At 35.5% G+C, this 20354-nt stretch overlaps 4 protein-coding genes across 6 annotated transcripts; 2 read left to right on the forward strand and 2 right to left on the reverse strand.

Annotated features, from left to right (window-relative positions):
- Positions 1 to 431: 431 nt before the first annotated feature.
- Positions 432 to 1936, forward strand: LOC109149515 (phytosulfokine receptor 2-like). Its single transcript, XM_019297318.1, has one exon. It carries the CDS (start codon positions 598 to 600, stop codon positions 1687 to 1689), a length of 1092 nt encoding a protein of 363 aa, XP_019152863.1. The 5' UTR covers positions 432 to 597; the 3' UTR covers positions 1690 to 1936.
- Positions 1937 to 4863: 2927 nt separating this feature from the next.
- Positions 4864 to 6426, forward strand: LOC109149514 (leucine-rich repeat receptor protein kinase EMS1-like). The gene is made up of 2 exons (XM_019297317.1): positions 4864 to 5028; positions 5062 to 6426. The coding sequence occupies exon 2, from the start codon at positions 5090 to 5092 to the stop codon at positions 6191 to 6193; it is 1104 nt and encodes a 367-aa protein (XP_019152862.1). The 5' UTR covers positions 4864 to 5028; positions 5062 to 5089; the 3' UTR covers positions 6194 to 6426.
- A 339-nt stretch (positions 6427 to 6765) lies between these two features.
- On the reverse strand, positions 6766 to 8255 carry LOC109149517 (60S ribosomal protein L30-like). The gene is made up of 5 exons (XM_019297320.1): positions 8099 to 8255; positions 7868 to 7973; positions 7633 to 7734; positions 7094 to 7162; positions 6766 to 7001 (listed from the first exon to the last, which is right to left on the reverse strand). Exons 1-5 carry the CDS (start codon positions 8120 to 8122, stop codon positions 6961 to 6963), a joined length of 342 nt encoding a protein of 113 aa, XP_019152865.1. The 5' UTR covers positions 8123 to 8255; the 3' UTR covers positions 6766 to 6960.
- Positions 8256 to 8873: 618 nt separating this feature from the next.
- On the reverse strand, positions 8874 to 13721 carry LOC109149513 (altered inheritance of mitochondria protein 21-like). 3 transcript variants are annotated; one of them, XM_019297314.1, is made up of 7 exons: positions 13256 to 13721; positions 12007 to 12742; positions 11231 to 11970; positions 10809 to 11126; positions 10139 to 10321; positions 9889 to 10040; positions 8874 to 9657 (listed from the first exon to the last, which is right to left on the reverse strand). In XM_019297314.1, the coding sequence occupies exons 2-7, from the start codon at positions 12735 to 12737 to the stop codon at positions 9184 to 9186; spliced, it is 2598 nt and encodes an 865-aa protein (XP_019152859.1). In that variant the 5' UTR covers positions 12738 to 12742; positions 13256 to 13721; the 3' UTR covers positions 8874 to 9183. The 3 variants fall into 3 exon arrangements, with proteins under 3 accessions (XP_019152859.1, XP_019152860.1, XP_019152858.1); XM_019297315.1 differs by having other exon boundaries at positions 11231 to 12233; positions 12468 to 12742; positions 13256 to 13720; XM_019297313.1 differs by having other exon boundaries at positions 11231 to 12742.
- Positions 13722 to 20354: the final 6633 nt, after the last annotated feature.

Here is a 20354-nt window from a genome sequence, read left to right on the forward strand (position 1 = left end):
AATCTATCATTTTAAAAGTCTTTAAAACTCTACAAAAGTCATGATTGAATACACCCCCCTTAGTCACCTTGATGAGTTTAGATATACGTTGTATTTTTTTTATTAATATTGTGGGTCTTATTTTGCCCAAATTTAAGTAATTTTTTTTAAAAAGAAATTTCAACGTAACATGGTTACTCTAATTATGATACGGATTTAATGATGTCTCATATTGTTATGCTCTTTTTTTTTTTTTTTAAAAAAAAGAAAGTTTCAAGTTGACGACGACCCTCAGGCTGCCTTCTCAATTCCTCTCTTTTACTTGGTAGCTTCTTTGTGAGTAATGCAAAGACTTCTTTCCAGTGATTTCAAATGTGAACGCCCGGCCGTGATCGCACGCGTTTGTTTTGCTTCCAGTGGCCAGTGCCTATATAAACCCACCTACCTCTCTCCGGCCATTATATTCACTCTGATCTGATCTGATCTGTGTGAATTACAGTTCGATCAAGTAATAATACCTTTCCTATCTTCTTGATTGTTGCTTTGCACTGTTTCGATTTTGAAATGAAAGTATCCAATTTCAAATTTTAGTTCAATTCGGTTTGAAATTAAAGAGCTATGGAGCCCTCACTGCAATGCATTTTGGTTGCGTTCGGCGGCTTCTTCTTATTTCTGATTCTTACCTTCGCCGTCGTCTACAAATGCCGCAAGGAACTGGCGCGGCGCCGGCAGCCGCCCGGGGCCGCCCCTGCGGTTACCGAGCTTTCTTCCGTCACCGTTGGCGAGAGCGGCACGCTTAACTGGATCCACATGGGGGAGCTGGTCCGCGCGACCCGGGACTTCTCGCCGGATCTCATCATCGGCAACGGCGGCTTCGGCGTGGTTTACCGGGCCAAGCTCTCCTCCGGCGTCCATGTCGCCGTTAAGAAGCTGTCCCCCGACACTTTCCAGGGTTTCCGTGAGTTCCGGGCGGAGATGGAGACTCTGGTGAAGATCCAACACGAGAATGTAGTCAAGATTTTGGGTTACAGCGCCGCGGGTTCGAACCTGGTTCTTATTTACGAGTTTGTGGAGAATGGAAGTCTCGACCAATGGCTTTACGACACGTCGTCATCAATACGTGACGTGGCGGTGACAAGAAAACCTGGAGAGCATTTAAATTGGAAAACTAGGATTAAGATTGTCCAAGGCGTTGCTAGGGGACTAGCTTACCTGCACTCATTGGACACTCCGATCATACATAGAGATATCAAGGCTAGTAACATTTTATTGGATGCTGAATTTAAAGCTCTTATTACAGATTTTGGTTTTGCTAGGCTAATGGGAGAATCTCGCTCACACATCTCGACGGAAGTGGCTGGGACAATGGGTTACATGCCGCCAGCATACAAAGAGGGTTGCACAAAGGCAACTAGGTTGGGTGACGTCTACAGTTTCGGAGTACTGATGATGGAAATTGTCACGGGAAGACAACCTAATATCCCATTTAGAGGAGAAGATGGACGTGATGTTAAGTTAAATCGATGGGTCTTTAATATGATGTCACAAAAGCGATACATAGAAACGATTGATTCTAATATTTTAAGAGGAGATTTTTCAGAAAAAAATGTCATCAAGTACTTTGCTATTGCCTCACGCTGTTTGAATATGCCTCCCGACACTAGACCTACCATGAACGATGTTATTGGGATGTTGGAGAAGGCATTCTAAATGACTCACAAATTATAGATTATTAGGCCATACTCAATGTGTGTAAAACGTTACATAAGGGCATCCTCAATAGTATATAAGCGTAATAAAAAGTCGGTGTAAATAATTTCTATAAACCACTTAGAAAGAATTCAATCCGGTTGCCCTCATTAGTTATTGCATTCGTCCTCTTATCCATTGGGATGTGATGAGTACTTATGCTAGATTAGTTATGATAACTAATGTCCAAAAAAAAAAAAAAAAAAAATTGAACATCTAGATGAACTGGGTGTTTACTCTCAACATATATATTATTAGTTATTATTATATTATGTGTGTAGAATAGTATGTAAATATAGCAAAAGATCATATTGGTGTAAATCCATTTATCATAACATGTAAATATAATTCACATATTTTGTATTTATTTGTACATTTTTTTATTTTTTATTTTTGAGAATAAAGGTTGTACAATTTATACATGCATAACGTGGGAAAACAAAACATGATCAATATTATGTTTAATTAATAGGTTGTTTACATTAGTAGTATACTCAATTTTCAGTCATATAAACGTAGTCTAATCCATTTTAGACAGCTCACATAACCATACATTCCTACCCTACCCTTTCCATTAATTAATGATTTTGAAATGGTAATAAGGCCGGAAATGCAAGAATCTCAACCAAATAATAATAATAATAATAATAATAATAATAATAATAATAAAACTAATGCACCTTAAAATGCCAAACTAAAACATCTTATGTGTCGAATTGACGCAGGGCCGTTCCTAAGAAAATTGGGGTTCTGTACAAAAATTAACATTGGCCCCCTTTTTGTATAATTGTAAATATATAAAAGATATATTGTATTGTATCAAAATATAAAATAGTCTATAAAAAATTTATTATTTAAAATTTCATTTGAAAAGTGACATTCTTCTTTTTCTTCGGCCATATTTAGATGTAAAATTATTCACCAATTCATTGAGCCTTTTTTACAATATAGTTGATCATAAGTAGATTTCAACAGTAATGAAAATAGTCAAGACTAATTGATATTGCAATTGTAGTATCAAAATACAAGAAATTATATTGTTACTCACCAATAAAAAAAAATTCCTAGCTAGGGTTAGTTATTGAATTAATAATTTTAAAATTTTGAATAAAATTAAAGAATTAAAATATTTAATTATTTACATACCTTCATCCTTTTATCGTGAAGATCGAAGAGAAAAATGGAGGATGCCAAATGCACAAACAACGCACTTCAAATTAATGATTACTGAGACCGAATTCTTGCGTTGTGAATACAAATCTTGCGTGTATGCATTATAATAGGAATAAGAGTAATTTTTTACTCTTTATATATAATAATTTTTATAATAATCAAATAGGTCCGCCTCAATTCCTATAAGTTATAGGACTATAACTCTATACGTAAATCAAATCCTTAAGAATTAGGAATATAAACTTTTTAAAATTTTAGACCATCTTGATTTCTTTATACATAAATTACACCTACACTAATATATAAAATATAAATATAAAATAATAATTCTTTTTTAATAAAAGTGCCCCCAAAATTTGGGGGCACAATGAACATATATACTACGTATTTAATATTTGGGGCCCCCAAAATTTGGGGGCCCTGTGCGCTGGCCCTGGCCAGACATGGCCAGGGACGGCCCTGAATTGACGTACCTTAAGTGTTAAACTGACACACCTTAAATATATAACTTATGCACTATAAGTATAAAATTAATGCATTTAAGTATCAAACTGACGCACTTAAGTGTCAAATTGATGCATCTAAATGTTAATTGATACACCTTAACTGTCAAACAGACGCACCTTAAGCTATAAACTTACCTACCTTAAACTATAAATTTAAGTACCTCAAACTTTAAACTTAACTACATACCTAACCCTATAAACTTACACTTAGGCACTTTAAACTTTTATATATATATATATATATATATATATATATATATATATATATATATATATATATATATATATATATATATAGGAAAAATGACACTTTTTACCCTTGAGTTATATACTTATAGCACTTTTTTCCCCTCAATTATTTAGGTAAGCACATTAGCACCCTCAATTATTCTAAAAGTGGTGCTTTTTCCCCATAATATATTAAATTGACATTTATACCCTTAGAGTAAACATTTTATTTATTTTACTACTACAACAAATTATTGCGTATACGTAGGGATGACCACGGTTCGGTTTGAATTGAACCGGATACTAAAACAATCGAATTAATAGTTTTCGGTTATAATTCAGATCTAGAACCCAATATTTAAATGTCAATTTATTAAAATTATGTATCAAAAAAAATTGAATCTTGAACCGTGAATCGGCGGTTCCAGATCTGATTCGCGATTTTGAACCGTCTTTATTTTAAAATTTTATTTTTTATTTTAAAATAGTCTAAATTCAACAATAAATGTATTTTATTTTTTCAGTTCGGAACATGAACCGTCCGTTTCGGTTCACGATTTTAATAAACTCTAAATATCGAATTTCGATTCTAAATTATAATTGGAATATTTCGGTTTGGTTGCTATAGTGTTTGTTTGGTTTGAACCAAATTATGGTTATAATTTGTTGGAAAAAAAATAAATTAAATATTTAGTTTAAGGGTAAATATGTCCATTTAACATTTCAGGGGGAAAAACACCACTTCAATAATTTAAAGGGAAAATATACTATAGGTATATAACTCAGGGGGAAAAAGTGTCATTTTATATATATATATATATATATATATATATATATATATATATATATATATATATATATATATATATATATTAGCGAAGGGATCAGGTGCATTTGTGGCTTCCCGTGCGGTTGTGCGGTGGATTAATGTGCGAGGTTTATACTTAATGTGCGTAAGATTTGTACTCAATATTTTCTGCTGGGGGACAATGGCTACTGGGGATGGGGAAGAAGCTGACATGCATCAATATTTTCTGCTGCATTTTACACATTCACGCATTTAAGTACAAATCTCAGGCACATTAAGCACAACACTCACGCACATTTGAGTACAAATCTCACCCATATTAATCCACCACACATCCGCACGGGAAGCATTCATCCGGGAACCTTTCACTATATATATATATATATATAGAAAGAGAGAGAGAGAGAGAAATAGAACAAATATTTTCCCAACAACAAAGAGAAAAAAAATGTTTCATGATTTCTGCCAAACGTTGACGACGAACCTCAGTCTACGCTATGGGGACACACAACAAGTCTTCTTCCCTTAATGCCTGCCATTACAATTTCCATCATTTTATCTCCCCTTCTTCTCTCTTCCAGTATACCAAACAATTCTGTGAGTATATGTACGTGAAGCTGTATCTATAGATTCATCTTCTTGATCTATGGAGCCTGCACTGCAAGCCCTTTTAGCTGCCACCGGCAGCTTTCTATTTATGACTATTATCTTCGCCGTCATCTACGCGCTCTGCAAAGACCCCAAGAAACACACGCGCCGCCAGCAGCCGCCGCGGGCCAGGACCGCCCCTGCAACCGAGCTTTCTTCCATCACCGTCGGCGAGAGCGCCACGTTTGACCCGGCACTGCCCCGGATCGAGATAGGCGAGCTGGTCCGCGTGACCCGGGACTTCTCGCCGGATCTCATCATCGGCGACGGCAGCTTCGGCCTCGTCTACCGGGCGAAGCTCTCCTCTGGCGACACCGTCGCCGTCAAGAAGCTCGCCCCCGACGCGTTTCAGGGGTTCCGTGAGTTCCGGGCGGAGATGGAGACTTTGGGAAAGATTCAACACCCGAATATCGTCAAGATTTTGGGTTACTGCGCCGCCGGTTCGGACCGGATCCTTATATATGAGTTTGTGGCAAAAGGAAGTCTTGACCAATGGCTTTACGACATGTCATCGATGGTGTATGACGTGGCGGAGACAACCAAATGTCCCAAGCTTTTGGATTGGGAAACTAGGATTAAGATTGTCCAAGGAGTTGCTAGGGGGCTAGCCTTCATGCACACATTGGACCCTCCAATTATACATAGGGATATCAAGGCTAGCAACATTTTACTGGATGCCGAGTTCGGAGCTCACATTGCAGATTTCGGATTGGCCAGGCAAATGGAAGGATCTCACTCGCACGTCTCAACGCAAGTGGCTGGGACAATGGGGTACATGCCGCCAGAATACATTTACGGATGCATGATGGCAACTACGCCGGGCGACGTCTATAGCTTCGGAGTACTGATGCTAGAAATTGCCACGGGACGACGACCTAATTTCCCATTTGTAGGAGGAGACGGACACGAGATTCGCCTAGTCGAATGGGTCACAAATATGGTGTCACAAAAACGATACATAGAAATGGTCGATCCTAATCTTTCAAGAGAGAGTTTGCCGGAAAACGATGTCATCAACTATTTTGCTATCGCCACCATGTGCGTGAGTGAGGATCGCAAGGTCAGGCCTACCATGAATGATGTTGTTGGAATGTTAGAGTAACCGAGGTTCTACACAATTCACAAATTTGGTAAGTTGTTTATGAATGTAAAGTTGATATTATAGTCTAAAAATAATATGAAGAAAAAAAAAATGTACTTATTCCATACTGATTTCCTCTAATGACCTTGTTCTTGATCATTGTATTGATCTACTACATGGGTACATGTAGAATGACCAAAACCTTGAATTGTACTAAGACATAAGAATATGAATTATGTTTTCTATTAAGTGTATTATGACTTGGTTTTATTAGATAAACAAGATGATAAAGACTCAATGTGCATTATGACTTAATTTTATGAGTTAAACAAGATGATTGGCTCAATTTTATCAGTTAAACAAGAAAATAAAGATTCATATCTGTGAGACGGGTCGAGGATAAAGATTCATATCAGTTTTTTAGTGTAGTTCTGCAAGGCAAAAAAGTGATCTTGACCTAACCCATTTTACAGATAAGGATTCATGAGACAATCTCAGACAAGATTTTTGCCAAAGGTTAAAGCATCTCATATAAGAATAGATATATGAAAACATCACAGCCATCCTCACAGTGGAAACCAAATAAAACGATATAGAGGGAAGAATGAAAAATATAATACTGAATTCATCTATTATCCAGTCTCAAACTCAAACTTGAAAAGAAAGAAACAAAATTCGTCGATAATTAGCATTCAAAAGATCTTCCAGTTCTTGGCATTAAAGAACAACAGTTGGAATAACGTAATCCTGGAAAACATGGTTCTACTTTGCTGGATGGTATTGATCTATTACTGCTCTGAGGGCAGAGACTTGATGATGTCCGAATCGCCTGAAAGATCGAAATCAACACTTTAAGCACATCTGATGTTCAATTTTAGTGGTCTTTGAGATTTCATGACCAAGAAAGCAGAAAAGAATTACCTGGATCAACGATGCTAAGGCAAGACACACGGAAATACTTTCCGCAAGCAGTACCCAGATCAACATTGTCTACACACACAAACAGAGAATCAAGAACATCTCATTAGATTGCAGCAGCAAATTTAAAGCCTAGCACAAATATTACTTGATAGTCACTAGACAATACATCAGGCAAATCAATCACAGCAAAAACATTTCCCTATATACTATCAAACAAACAAAACACCAAACTCTATGCCTGAGCAAGTAGAAACCGCGTAATGAGGTAACAACACCTTGTGGTTAACCAGAATCAGGGCACTTAGCCCAAGTCAATTATCAAATTGGACCAAATGTCGGGGTTATAGATACATGATAACACCAGCCATACACATAATATAAGAATCAGAGATTCTAAGTACTGCCCCAAAAAACAACCTCCTGTCATCACACATTATTCAATTTCATGGACAATCACCTCTAGACCATATTGATCAAACAGCAACAGTTGGAAACGCCAGCTAAAAGCAAAAAAGTTTCTAACTTTAAGGTTCACTTACTTCCATTGTAATGGTGAACCCCAACCTTAGCAAGCATAGCATAGTACTCAATCTCAGACTTCCTCAGAGGTGGGCAATTGTTGGAAATCAATATGAGCTTTCCTGTTGGATCCATAAAAGGAACAAGTTAGAAGAAAAGACACATTAAAACTGATCTTTAAACCAAAAACAAAAAACAAAAAACAAAAAACAAAAAACAAAAACAAAAATGCAGCCAAAATTAAAAAGGTCGCACCTTTGGAGCTCCTGAGGGTCTTGAGAACAGTCTTGTACCCAAGTGTAAACTTGCCGCTCTTCATCACCAGAGCCAATCTGTTGTTAATGCTCTCATGGGTCTTCTTCTGCAATTCCGTTTCCAATATTCCATTCAATTAGTTTACATACAAACATATTCAGACTGAAAAACAAAAGCCGAAGCGATTCATATCAAAAGAAAGCATGAGGGAAGATAGGTGGCTGAACTTACAGTCTTCTTTCCGGTGGTCACCATTTTCAATGACTACAGACGCGAAGAGATCTGCCGCGACGAGGTTAGGGGAACTGGGGAAGGGGATATTAGGGTTTGGTGCTATGAAGATGATAAAATGGGGTGACTGATTAGGGTTTTACCATTGCATGTGTAATTCACGTGCCTCTTATGAAAAAGGAAATGGGCCACGGCAAAATAACAATCTGATAATGGACCGGGTTGATGCATGTTTGGGCCTTTTTTTTTTCCTTCTTGTTCCAAAAGGTTGAATCCCCAACTCCAAGGGCCCCACGTCCCGGCCGAACAGAGCATTTCGGATGATGTAAATCATAATAACTCAGTTATTCAGTTGAACACAGAGGCCCAACTCTAAGGGCCCACCACGCCCCGACCCGACAGAGCATTTGAGAGGATGTAAATCATAGTAACTCAGCTGAATACAGATACTAAATTTTTACTTACTATACACAAGGAGTCCCTCTCACTTTTCCTACTCGATATGATGAGTATATATACAATTAATCTATTAAAAAAAATACGGTTAAATTTTGGATCCGGAGGTCTAAAGAAAAAAACATAAAATAAGAGAAAATGAGTAGAGCTGACCCGCAACCATTATCTGAGTATATAATGAGTAAATTCCTTCAAGCATGGACCATAACCCATAACCCCAACAATTACAAAGTAATTAATTACTCCGTAGTAAAGAGTATTAGAAGAAGTCTAGCATTTGTGTTTAATCATGTAGTGTAGAGGACGGCTAGAATGAAAGTAGCATAAGGATGAAACTACAAGCATAAGTTGAATATCTTACAAAATACAAACTAGAATCAAGATTACAGAGTTACAGAGTTGTCCATAAACCTCCTAAAAGCAATCTGTTCAAAGGATTCATGGAGTTCAAAACTAAAAATAAAAATACTACTACAAGAGTTCACAGTTGACTGATATAACTTTGTGTCTATTAGTCTATAAAGTCCACACAACTAATCTAATTAGGAACAGATTTTGAGCCTTCAGCCTCAAATGGTGAAGTTATTATTGCATTCCCAAATGATCATTATACTCCACCTAATGCAAGTCTACTTGTTCCTTTGTTGTTCGTTCACCTTTCTGGATACTTGCTCGTCTGTCAGGGGTAGATAGTATATCCGAGGGGTGGCTCTTGTTTTCCTGAACAGATCGTCCAAAGTGAGGATGGGGGCTTCTTCGGTTTTTTCAGCAACAGGGGAAGGTGGTCTAGCAAGCCGCTCTTTCATTGCAGGCCGATCAGAAGCAGGTGGAGGTGGTTGCCGGGAGAGTGGATGAGGTCGCTCACCTTGCTCCCGGGGAGGAGCCTGCTGCCTGGCTAGTGGTGAGGGCAATGGAGATTGGACCGGAGGGACTGCTGGGCTGGCACTCGCTGTAGGAGTGGTTGGCTTGGAAGGGCCCTCTAAACGTGAGATTACTTCCTGTGGATCAACAAAATCTGCAAGCAGGAGGCGACCTCCATTTGTAGGCCACTGAAGATTGTACACAGCATTTCGAGTCTCTATGGCTTCCTCGACAGAAGAAAACTGTTTAAAGAAAAATCATCATAATCCCATATTTAAATTATTATTTACATGTAATAAGAGCTTATAACAGTTATGTCTTGAACAACCAACTATATTAGCTAGCTGAAAACACATACCCTGCAGATTATTAAAATTTTGGCAAAAACATGCCAAAACACAAAAAGGCAGAGTCAAGGGAGTAGTATCTTTTTGTTGGGGCGAAACTGAGAATGAGAATGTGAATAAAATTACCTTGACAAAGCAATGGGTCTTGATGTGGTCCATCCAGAAATTGCAGATCTTTCCAGTTCGACCTAGGAGCTCTTGTACAGCTTTCAATGTAAATGGCCTCACAAAGTTATCAATTCTGAGAGAATTGGTGGGTGTTTTTGAAGACTCTGGAACTGGAATACACAATCAAAGAGTGGTTAGTTATTACAATACTACACTTTTTGCAAATGACATTTGCACTGTTACCCCCCAAAAAAAAACATGTTCTTACCAATGCGCTCCTTTGGAGTATCTACATCATGCATAGAGTCATCGCCACCAGGGGAGGGCCTTGAGATTTGCTTCGGTGTGAGAACCGAGATACTGGGACTTTTTGGTTCAGATATCTTTAGAGACTCATAATTCCATTTGCGCTGCCTTTTGGCAGGTTCCTTGCTTCCCGATGCAGCTGCTTCTGAAAAAAGACATGATAGCAGCATAACATACAAATACATATGGTGTAATTTTAAAATAATGGCCATTTACTTAATATTTGGAGCTTCGGTATGTCATTTTGGCACCTATTCCCCAAAAGAGAACCCATTTTGAGTACATAAAGAAAGAACACAATGATAAACCAGCTGCCCCTCCATTTTTTCAAATCTTCAGTTTCACTTTTAGGAAGTATGTCCTAGACCGTTGTCTATTGCATACATGCTGTGAGTTGCAAGTAATGTTGTCCTAGCATATGACATACCAGCTCATAATGGAAAAACCAATATCAGCATTTGAACAATAAAAACAGGCTAAAGGGACTCGAGTAAAACCATAAAAACAGACACAGCAAAAATTGAAGTGTGCTTTTTGTATTACATTCTGCATATTTTCCCTAACAAGTAATTAATGTTGTCATGAGAAAGCAGCATATGCTAACTCTCATTATGCTAACAAGTAAAATATACCTTGAAATTTTCTCTTTTCAGGTGCATCAAGAATCTTATTCTTATCTCCATGAGAAACTTCAACTGCATCAGAAGGAATGTCAGACGGCAAAGCAGTACTACTACCTTCCAACCCCAACCCAGGTTCCTTAGTATGAGGTTCTTCAGCCTTTTCACCCACTTCAGAGGAGATCTGTTCAGAATCTACAATCTTTATTTCTACTATGTCCTCCTCCATGGAATCATCTGCTGAAGATTGATCGAGGTTTATTTTTTCAAGATTTTCTCCATCTGCCATTTCAGTAATCTTACTAAAACCAGCATCTGTAGACTCATTGTCTGCTTTGGTAGGTAGCAGACAGAATAGAAATAGGCAATGGCATCAGGATCATTGATCATATATACAGTGAAGTTAGGAGAAAATGACAGGAGAGCAATCATACCTTGAAATTTGGTTTCCTCGGTAGAAGCAGCAACATCAAGTTTTTCTTCTTCAGATGATTCTTTCTCTTTACATGAAAACTCGGCTTGATTCATATTTCCATCTTTTGACAGCACTTCCAGCTCAGTACTATTTGAAGCCTTATTATCCATGTTATGTTCTATAATGGAAACATCTACAAAGGATTGGTCTGCATTTTCATTTTTCATGCTAAATTTCACATTTGAGGACTCGTCATCATCAGTTCCTCCAACAAGACCTTGACTCTTGCTTGGCATTTGATCATCCATTGGATGATTAATGCCAAAGCCAGAGGGGTCTTTGTTGGCTGATGGAGGAACCATCTCAGGCCTAACAATTTCTTGTTCTAATTGGACATTATCAGCATTCAAATCATCATTAAGTTCTTTTGTTACATAAATGGGCAAAGAATCACTAGGAATTGAGTCAGATTTTACTTGAGACCCTAAATTAGGGATGACCTCATGTACCTGGGTGCTTGGGTGTGACAAATCAGGTTCAGCATCCATCTTCAAAGGTTTTAATCCCTCATTTTCAGGATCAACTTTGCTGCTTGTAGTGATTCCCCCAGATGCATTAGGTGGCACCTCAATACCATTTTCTTCTCCCATAGAATTAGGTTCCTCAGCAGAAATTATTTTCATTTCTACAACCTCCTTGACAATACCGCCACCATCCAAAGAAGACTCTAACAGACTGGACCCTTCTATTGATACATCATCATTTTGGGAAGACTTCATGGCCTCATCCTCCTCAACCTTGTTATCTAGCACCATCTCAACAGGACCCTCATTAACATCAACTGAAGTTACGGTTTCCATAGGCATAACTGAATCTTTTCTTCCTTCAACCATCGTAGACTGATCAGAATCGCCAGTTGGCACCTCGCCTGTAGATTTTGCATGTTCTGTATCAGTAGGGCAATCATTGGTCTCACTTTTAGCAACAGTATCATCTGCTTCACTAACTTCATTAACACTGCCCTTCCTAGCGTCATCAACAACTTGATCACCATCATGATCTACCTTATCAGTAGGGCAATCATTGGTCTCACTTTTAGCAACAGTATCATCTGCTTCACTAACTTCATTAACACTGCCATTCCTAGCGTCATCAACGACTTGATCACCATCATGATCTACCTTATCAGTAGGGCAATCATTGGTCTCACTTTTAGCAACAGTATCATCTGTTTCACTAACTTCATTAACACTGCCCTTGCTAGCATCATCAACAACTTGATCAACATCATGGTCTACCTGAGCATCAGAGGACTCAAGTACAGGCTCACTCTCACTATCAGAACCCTTGCTCTCTTCCATCTCAAGGGCTTCCCTTTCCTTGCGAATTGCTTCATCCAATCTTTTCACCAACTCATCCTTCAACCCCTTTACTGTTAAGTTCCGCTTCTTAAGCTCTTCCCTCAACTCAGTTACCTTCCACTTGTTAATTGGTCGGTTATCAAGCACAGGATATTCTGTAGGCATGTTTTCTAAACCAACAAAGAAATACACTTCAGTAACTGAGTTACGCATTTACAAACTTTAAATCGACATAACAAAAAACAAAGGAACTTTACATTGATCAGCTTAGTAAGTAATTTTCTTCCTTTGGTTAGCAATAATCAAAGTTAAACACAGCACACATCAATATTTACAAACAATGGGATAAAGTTCCGTCTTTACTTCAAATATACACAATGAGCATTGACTTATATAGCATTCTACAGTAAGAGAAATGGAAAAAAAAAACAGTCTTTAGTCTGTCTTTTTTTTTTTTTTTTTCATTAATGGAAAAAAAATTGTCAGTGCACAAGTAGATATGCCAGTGTAGTGAAACAAAGCTTACAACTTTATATAACAGCATTAACATTCATCGAACTTCCCACTTATGCTCACAACAGAAACTTGGGAAATAAAAATGAATTGCAGAAAAGCTTCAAAACACCAGGTGCAGTAGAAAAATACATGCCGAAAAAGTTAAAAGGAGAGAGAGAGAGACTTACCAGAGAATCAGATATAAAGGAAAAATCTTTTTTTCGTTCCAGAAGATGACCAAATCCTAGTTTCGAACAAGATAAGAGGAACACCCTAATTTCGAAACAACACACAACAATTATTAGAACAGACAATCAGACCAGTCAAATGCAGTTAACTCCCGCATTAAATAACTATTCCCTGCAAAACAAACAAAAAAACGACAAATGCAATAATTTCTTTGAAATGCCCTACGTTATTGAAGGAAAAACACAACAACAAACACAGAAAACTCAAGAATTTTCTTTTCCTGAGGAAAAGGGAAGGAGAAGACACAATTTGTGAGGGGAAAAAAGTAATAATAGATTATTCAGAGGGATTTAATAATAAAAAATGAAGAATCGAAATTTCTAGGGTTTGCATATGGAGCAATTTTTCTTTCGGTGGTGGTTTAGTTATTCTCTGCGAAGAAGAGAAAGCAAAGAAAAGATAAGAGTGGAAGTTGAAAGGTAGATTTCGGGTTTATTAGTACGGTGTTCGGGTCGAACGAAACAAATAAATGGGCTGCTATATATTGGGAAAATGGACTAAAATCAGAAGTTCAAAAAATAAAATGGATTCTGAAATATATTTCTTTAGGCCCAAACCCAAGGCGGCAAATTGTATTGTAATTTGTAGAACATATTCCATATTGTAATGTGGATCATAATGTACATTTTAATATATTGAATGTGTATTGAAGGTAAAATGACAATTTTTTCTTATTACTTATTAGTAGATATTTTTTTTTTTAATATTGCAATATCTTTTCTTGTTTGTTTTCTTTCTTTTTTAAAACTCACTATGAAAGGCAAACTCGTATAACAAAAAAAAAAAAAAAAACTTAAGAAAGCAAACTCGTTGATTTTTATTATTATTGAGTATTTGAGTATCAACTAATATAACTAAATACAATTATCCCAGCTAAGTCGCAACGTATATATTTGTAAAAAAATATAAATTTTATAAGAGTATTTCTATATTATTAATTTTTATGAGTTTTAGTAATTGTGTATTATGAAATAGAGTAATAGAGTAATAGTGTTTTCAAAAAAAAAAAAAATAGAGTAATGGCATGTTTGGTTCATGGAATAGGTCAGGAATGGAATAACATTTCTTGGAATAGACATATTTCATCGTTTGGTTGGATCATTTTGTCATTGGAATAACGTGCCTAGGAATGAACTATTACCTTCCAGGGCCGTTCCAATAAAAAATGGGGTCCTGTGCAATGTCTTAAATTGGGCCCCTTTTTCAATTAATTTGTATATATACATAATTGTTGTTCAAAAAATTATGTCAAAAATTCAAAAACTAAATATTATATAAAAAATAAATCTAAAAAATTTCATTTAAAAAGTAACATGTGTCGTGCACATTTTAACACAAAATCATCCACCAAACTTTTGATATCATCTTCTTCCAAAATCTCATTTTCAATAGAGGTTAAAGTTAATCCATTGAGTCACTCTTGCAACATACTTGATCGTAAGTAAGATTTCAACAATTTAGAATCTTACACAAGAATATCTATTTATTTAGAATCACAGGCATCTCAATTTCTTAGATCATATATGTCAAATAAAAGCGAGTTATTTGGTTTATCATTGTGACAAACACCATCTAAACAACTATCAACATTCTTATTATTTTCAAGTGATATCTATCATCGTTGTACACACTATCATTTAAATTTTTTCTAATCTCACAATCATCTTGATCTTCTATATGAAGATTTGCATCTAAAAAATTTTCCTTGTCATCATCTTTTTACACGTACATATATTTGAGTTTCTTTTGTAATTAACTTTTCAAGAGCTCCCTTTTAAGATTGAATTAGTTGCTCAATTCTTGTTTTCTTTTTACGCTTCTCAAACTCAGATGAATATTTTCTAGAAGATATAATTATAAAACCCTAAAGAAAAAATAAGAATTTATTTAGAAACTCTTTGAACAGAGAATTAATCAAGAAACAAATTCTTGAATATATATTATTCTGAAATCAGAATTATAAGTCATGTAAATAAAACAATAAACAAGAATGGTGTAATATTTAGTAATTTTAATTACCTGTTAAGAGAATTGAAAAACTTGAAAATTTGTGATTTTGTATGATCAAGAAGAATTGACAATTCTATCGAATTGCGTCTATCGTCTCACACGTAGTCTGTTTGTGAGATTTGTGATTTTGTGTAAATAAGCATTAAGAGCTTTTGATAATGTCGTAAATACTTGTAATGAACTCAAGCTAATTAAGTAATTAGCTAATAATCTAATCTAATATACTGTATACATAAATAATTAAATACATAAAGCCATTGCTGCACTTAATTAGCTAATAATGTCTAATCTAATATATTGTATACATAAATAATTAAATACATAAAGCCATAGGGTATAGGGTTGCGTACTTGCATAATAGCAGTAATGTCGAGGCAAGGAAAAGCAAGGATATTGCGGTAATGCCGATTTCGTAATAGCGGTGTTGCGGTAATGGCGACTGCGGCTTATGCAGCTTAATACACTATATATACAAATTTTTTTTTTAAAATTATTTTTGGGGGCCCTGTGCAAAGGCCCTGTTACCTTCGCAAAGGGAATAGCCATTCCTGGGGGGGGGGGGGGGGGGCTTGGTATTAGTTATTCTCATGCCCTTTGGAATAGCTTTTATATCACAAATACCAAAAATACCCTTTGCACATTATATAATATTTATAATTATTTAATAAATATAATGTATTATATAAATGTATATATTTAATTAATTATAATTTTTATCCATCAATATATATATATATATATATATATATATATATATATATATATATATATATATACACACACACACACATTTTGCCGCGTTTGCAATTGGCATTTTGAAAATGTGTGTGTGTGTGTGTGTATATATATATATATATATATGTAAATGTAAATAAAAAAAATAACTGACTCCTTAGTTATGGAGCCTTGGCTCCTAAATTAAGTAGCCTGCTTATCTGCATGCCTAGCAGATGGGCATTGCAAGCTTGCTAATGGATGAGCATTGCAATTGAAATTATGGAGTCTTGAGGCTCCTTTTATAAGAGTCTCAAGGCTCCATTCCTTACTTCTCCAACCGATGTGGGATAAGTGAGAAAATAAATATGTATGTATTTGTATAATAATAATAATAATAATAATAATAATAATAATAATAATAATAATAATAATAATAATAATAATTATTATTATTATTATTATTATTATTATTATTATTATTATTATTATTATTATTATTTTGTATAAGGGTATTTATGTCTTTAAAACATATTCCAATTCTATTCCTTTAACCAACCAAACACTGGAATACAATTACTAAAGTCTATTCCTTCATCCAACCCAACAACAGAATACAATTCCTATTCTATTCCCTATCTATTTCATTCCGTGTGGAATAGCATCCTTATTCCCTCCAAATTCACTTTGTGAACCAAACGTACTGTAATAGTAATATTTTTTTTGAATGCTACTGTAATAGTAATATAAAATATATTAGATTGAATTATTCATATTATTTGAGAGAATATTGACGAGCACATTTCCTTCGATCGAGTTTAATATGCATAATAGTATACGATAGATGACAATAATTTTGAAAGCAATACATCCGACGTCTTCATATCTCACCCTCTATTTTGTGGATCCACATTGCTGGCTTTCTTCAATCTTTTATATACTTGTTATAAGTTTTGTCTTCAACTCGGTTATTCTGATAATAGTTTGGAACCAATTTTGTGTCATCATCTTTAATTATTTTTACTTATTTTTAATCCTTTTTTAAAATGAAATTAGAGAAAATTAGAATTTGTTATATATCTAGTTTGTATTATCTATATATTTGGACATATTAATTTATAATATTAATAATAGCATTTTGAAGTTACAAGTGAAACTCAAACTTAATTCAAGCCAATTAAATCGAGCTCCAACCATATAAAAACTAGCAAATCAAACTTGAACCACTCTAAATTTCTTAATTTGAAATAGTCAGTTAATATATAGTGCGCTTACTTAACAACATGGCCACAATGTACCAACATTTGTAATAATCTTATTAATTTGGGCTTGTTGATGTATATTACGTGGTTGGAAGGAGTCAATTGTGTAATAGATATATTTAGATTGATTTCTACAATATAATAACATTTCATACTTATAAAATATTTGTTATACAAAATATGACAACTCATCATATAAAACAATTTGTACGTAATACACTTGGCATGTACATTTATAAAAGATTTGGACGTGGACCGACATTGAAGTACGTAGTTATTACTTATTTTCAAATGTCATTTTTTTTTTGAAAGTATATATATATATGTGAACTGTTTTCAGAAATGGAGTGTCGGTTACGTAATTTAACTAATTAGGTAAACTTTGATTTTTTTTTTTCCTTCCTCAAAATTCAAAATACGAAATCACTTTTAATATTTTTTATTTTTAATTTAACGATGGGACACTCTAAAAAAGAGCACTAGGGGATAGCTTCTCATAGTCGGACTTCTTTATGGACAAAACATAGTCTTCAATTCACTCCACAACAGGGTGATTTAGGACTAGTCTGTGAAGTTTGATTTACTTTGACACTCCTAGATGTGACACTTGTCCCAGCCCCAATAGCCATCCATATTGTAATCTTATTGTATCAATATCTTAGAGCATCTCCATCAACACATATTTTTGCAGTGACTTTTTGTGTTATGGGAGAGAAAAAGAAGGAGAAAAACAAAGCATGCTGTCAACTAAGTTGTTTTTTTTTTTTTTTTTTTTTTTCTTTTTTTTGTTTGTTTTTAAATTAACGAACAAGAGAGCATGGTACGCCAAACGCGCATAAGAGGGAATTTTTTTCTTTTTTCTTTTCTATGGGACACACAAATTAAAAAATTATTTTATTAATAAAATAATTTCCTTCCCTCTTCTCTTTTCTTACTTCCAATCAACTTATTTATCTTCTAAGAGCATCCACATCCGTGGATATTATGGAGATAATGTCAGATGAATTATCTCGGGTGGGGATAATAACAAGGGGGGGGGGGGGGGGAGTTATTGGTGGAGATATTTCTCCTGCAAATTTAAGGAGAATGCAGAAAAAGAAGAAAAAGAAAGAGAAGAAAAAAGAGGCTGCTGTGCGCGTTTCACGCACAGCAGCCCGCCCACACGGGCGCGTGCAAGGCACGTGCCCGCGTTCAGCGCGCCTGACCTTTTTTTTCTTTTTTTTTTTTTAATTTTTTGTTTTTTAATTTTTGATTTTGATTTTTTTGTTTTTTTTCCTCCACTTCTCACATTCTCTCTCCTAATTACTCTTACATTATCCCCCAATTCTCCCCAACCATTGTGGATGCTCTAACTAAACTAAAAAATTCCTCCAAAAATCTCTATTGAGATTACTCTGTGATTATTTTTCAGAGTTACACTCAATCATACCTACATGCTACATTTATCAAACATCTCATAAGATTAAAGTCAATGGCTAATAACACTAGGCCACGTGGACACAAAATCCACCTTGGAAATCCCTCAATGCCACTTGTCACAAGGATCTCTTCCAACGTGGCATCCATATATTAGGCAAATAATAAAATGTTTATTAAAAAAAGATGTTGGTACGTCTTCTCTCCTGTTTGATTGCGAAGGCATGCAATCTTTTGTTTGAAATCTTGGCACTTTGGCAGGTTCCTATGTATGTAAAAACAACAAAATTTACCATATTATATATGTTAGGAATATAGCGGAATAATGCGGAAGCGAAGAATCGAAAATTGAGAATTATAGAAGTTAAATAATAGGGAAAATATCTAAATGACAAAATAATTGGGAAATGGAATAAACATATATATATATATATATATATATATATATATATATATATATATATATATATATATATTAGCTCCCTCAAAAGAGAAAACAAAAGAATAGAAATATATATATATATGTATGACTACGTAAGAAGACAAAAGAAAGAATTGTTGTAATGAATGCAATTACAAAGTAAAAAAACCTAGGCTATTTATACAATCAAAAAGGAGAGAAATTTGCGCATAATAGGAGAACATGCAGTGAAGTGCGGCTGTTGCGGCATTACGTGGATGGCTACGACAAATGTTGTCTTCATGGGTTTGAATGAATTTTAGCCACATTCTAACAATCTCCACCTTGGATCAAATTCACTGTGAAAATTAACAACTGAAACAGCCGACTAAACTCAAGCATTGCTTGAACTTAGCAATAGGAAGAGCCTCGGAATAGTAGGATGGATCACCATCAACTTCCTGTGTGACTGAAAGAGCATAAGCAACCATATTGGTTTCATCGTCACTAGCGTACCTAGCAGGTTTTTTAATTGTCCTCCTAGGACGATCCATAGCAATGGAATACTCTCGTTGTGGCTCGACGAGAGGTGTGGTGCTAGTAGATGCATCATCTTTAGTATTACCATCAGCAGTAGTAACACTATCAATAGGCCTGAACTCAAACTCCACCTTCTCACCAGTACTCTGCGTCTCATCTGTACTGGGAACTTTTCCAGAAGAAAGTAGTGCATTTTCGTCAAAAGTGATATCTCGACTCAGAATGATTTTCTGAGAATCAGGAGACCATAGACGATACCCTTTTGACTCAGAAGCATAACCAAGGAAAATGCATTTGACAGCTCTTGGGTTTAATTTACCCGTACTAGAATGAGCATATGCAGGACATCCAAAAACTCTTAAGATAGAGTAGTCAACAGGATTACCTGACCAAACTTCTTCTGGAATTTTGAAATCAAGGGATGAATGCGGAGATCTATTTACCAAATAGCAAGCAGTAGAAACGGCCTCGGCCCAAAAATCACGCCGTTTCCATAACCCAGCATTAGAGAGCATACAACGAGCTCTTTCCAATAGAGTCCTGTTCAAACGTTCGGCAACACCATTCTGCTGGGGTTTACCAGGCAAGGTCTTGTGCCTAGCGATTCCATTTTCCGCACAAAAGTCATTGAAATCTGACTCACAGAACTCCAAGCCATTGTCTGTCCTGAGCTTCTTGACTTTTTTACCTGTCTGA

The sequence above is a fragment of the Ipomoea nil genome, unplaced genomic scaffold, assembly GCF_001879475.1.
Source record: "Ipomoea nil cultivar Tokyo-kokei standard unplaced genomic scaffold, Asagao_1.1 scaffold2159, whole genome shotgun sequence".
Taxonomy (NCBI): Eukaryota; Viridiplantae; Streptophyta; class Magnoliopsida; order Solanales; family Convolvulaceae; genus Ipomoea; species Ipomoea nil.

Excerpts from the sequence above, each read along its gene's own strand:
- LOC109149515 (XM_019297318.1), top strand. The coding sequence starts at position 598 with ATGGAGCCCTCACTGCAATGCATTTTGGTTGCGTTCGGCGGCTTCTTC.
- LOC109149514 (XM_019297317.1), top strand. The coding sequence starts at position 5,090 with ATGGAGCCTGCACTGCAAGCCCTTTTAGCTGCCACCGGCAGCTTTCTA.
- LOC109149517 (XM_019297320.1), bottom strand. The coding sequence starts at position 8,122 with ATGGTGACCACCGGAAAGAAGACT. Across the intron at positions 7,163-7,632 it reads GGTTCACCATTACAATGGAA|ACAATGTTGATCTGGGTACT; the intron begins GTAAGTGAACCT and ends TTGTGTGTGTAG. Across the intron at positions 7,002-7,093 it reads CCTTAGCATCGTTGATCCAG|GCGATTCGGACATCATCAAG; the intron begins GTAATTCTTTTC and ends TCGATCTTTCAG.
- LOC109149513 (XM_019297313.1), bottom strand. The coding sequence starts at position 12,737 with ATGCCTACAGAATATCCTGTGCTTGATAACCGACCAATTAACAAGTGG. Across the intron at positions 11,127-11,230 it reads CGAGGAAACCAAATTTCAAG|ACAATGAGTCTACAGATGCT; the intron begins GTATGATTGCTC and ends CTACCAAAGCAG. Across the intron at positions 9,658-9,888 it reads AGACCCATTGCTTTGTCAAG|TTTTCTTCTGTCGAGGAAGC; the intron begins GTAATTTTATTC and ends TTCTTTAAACAG.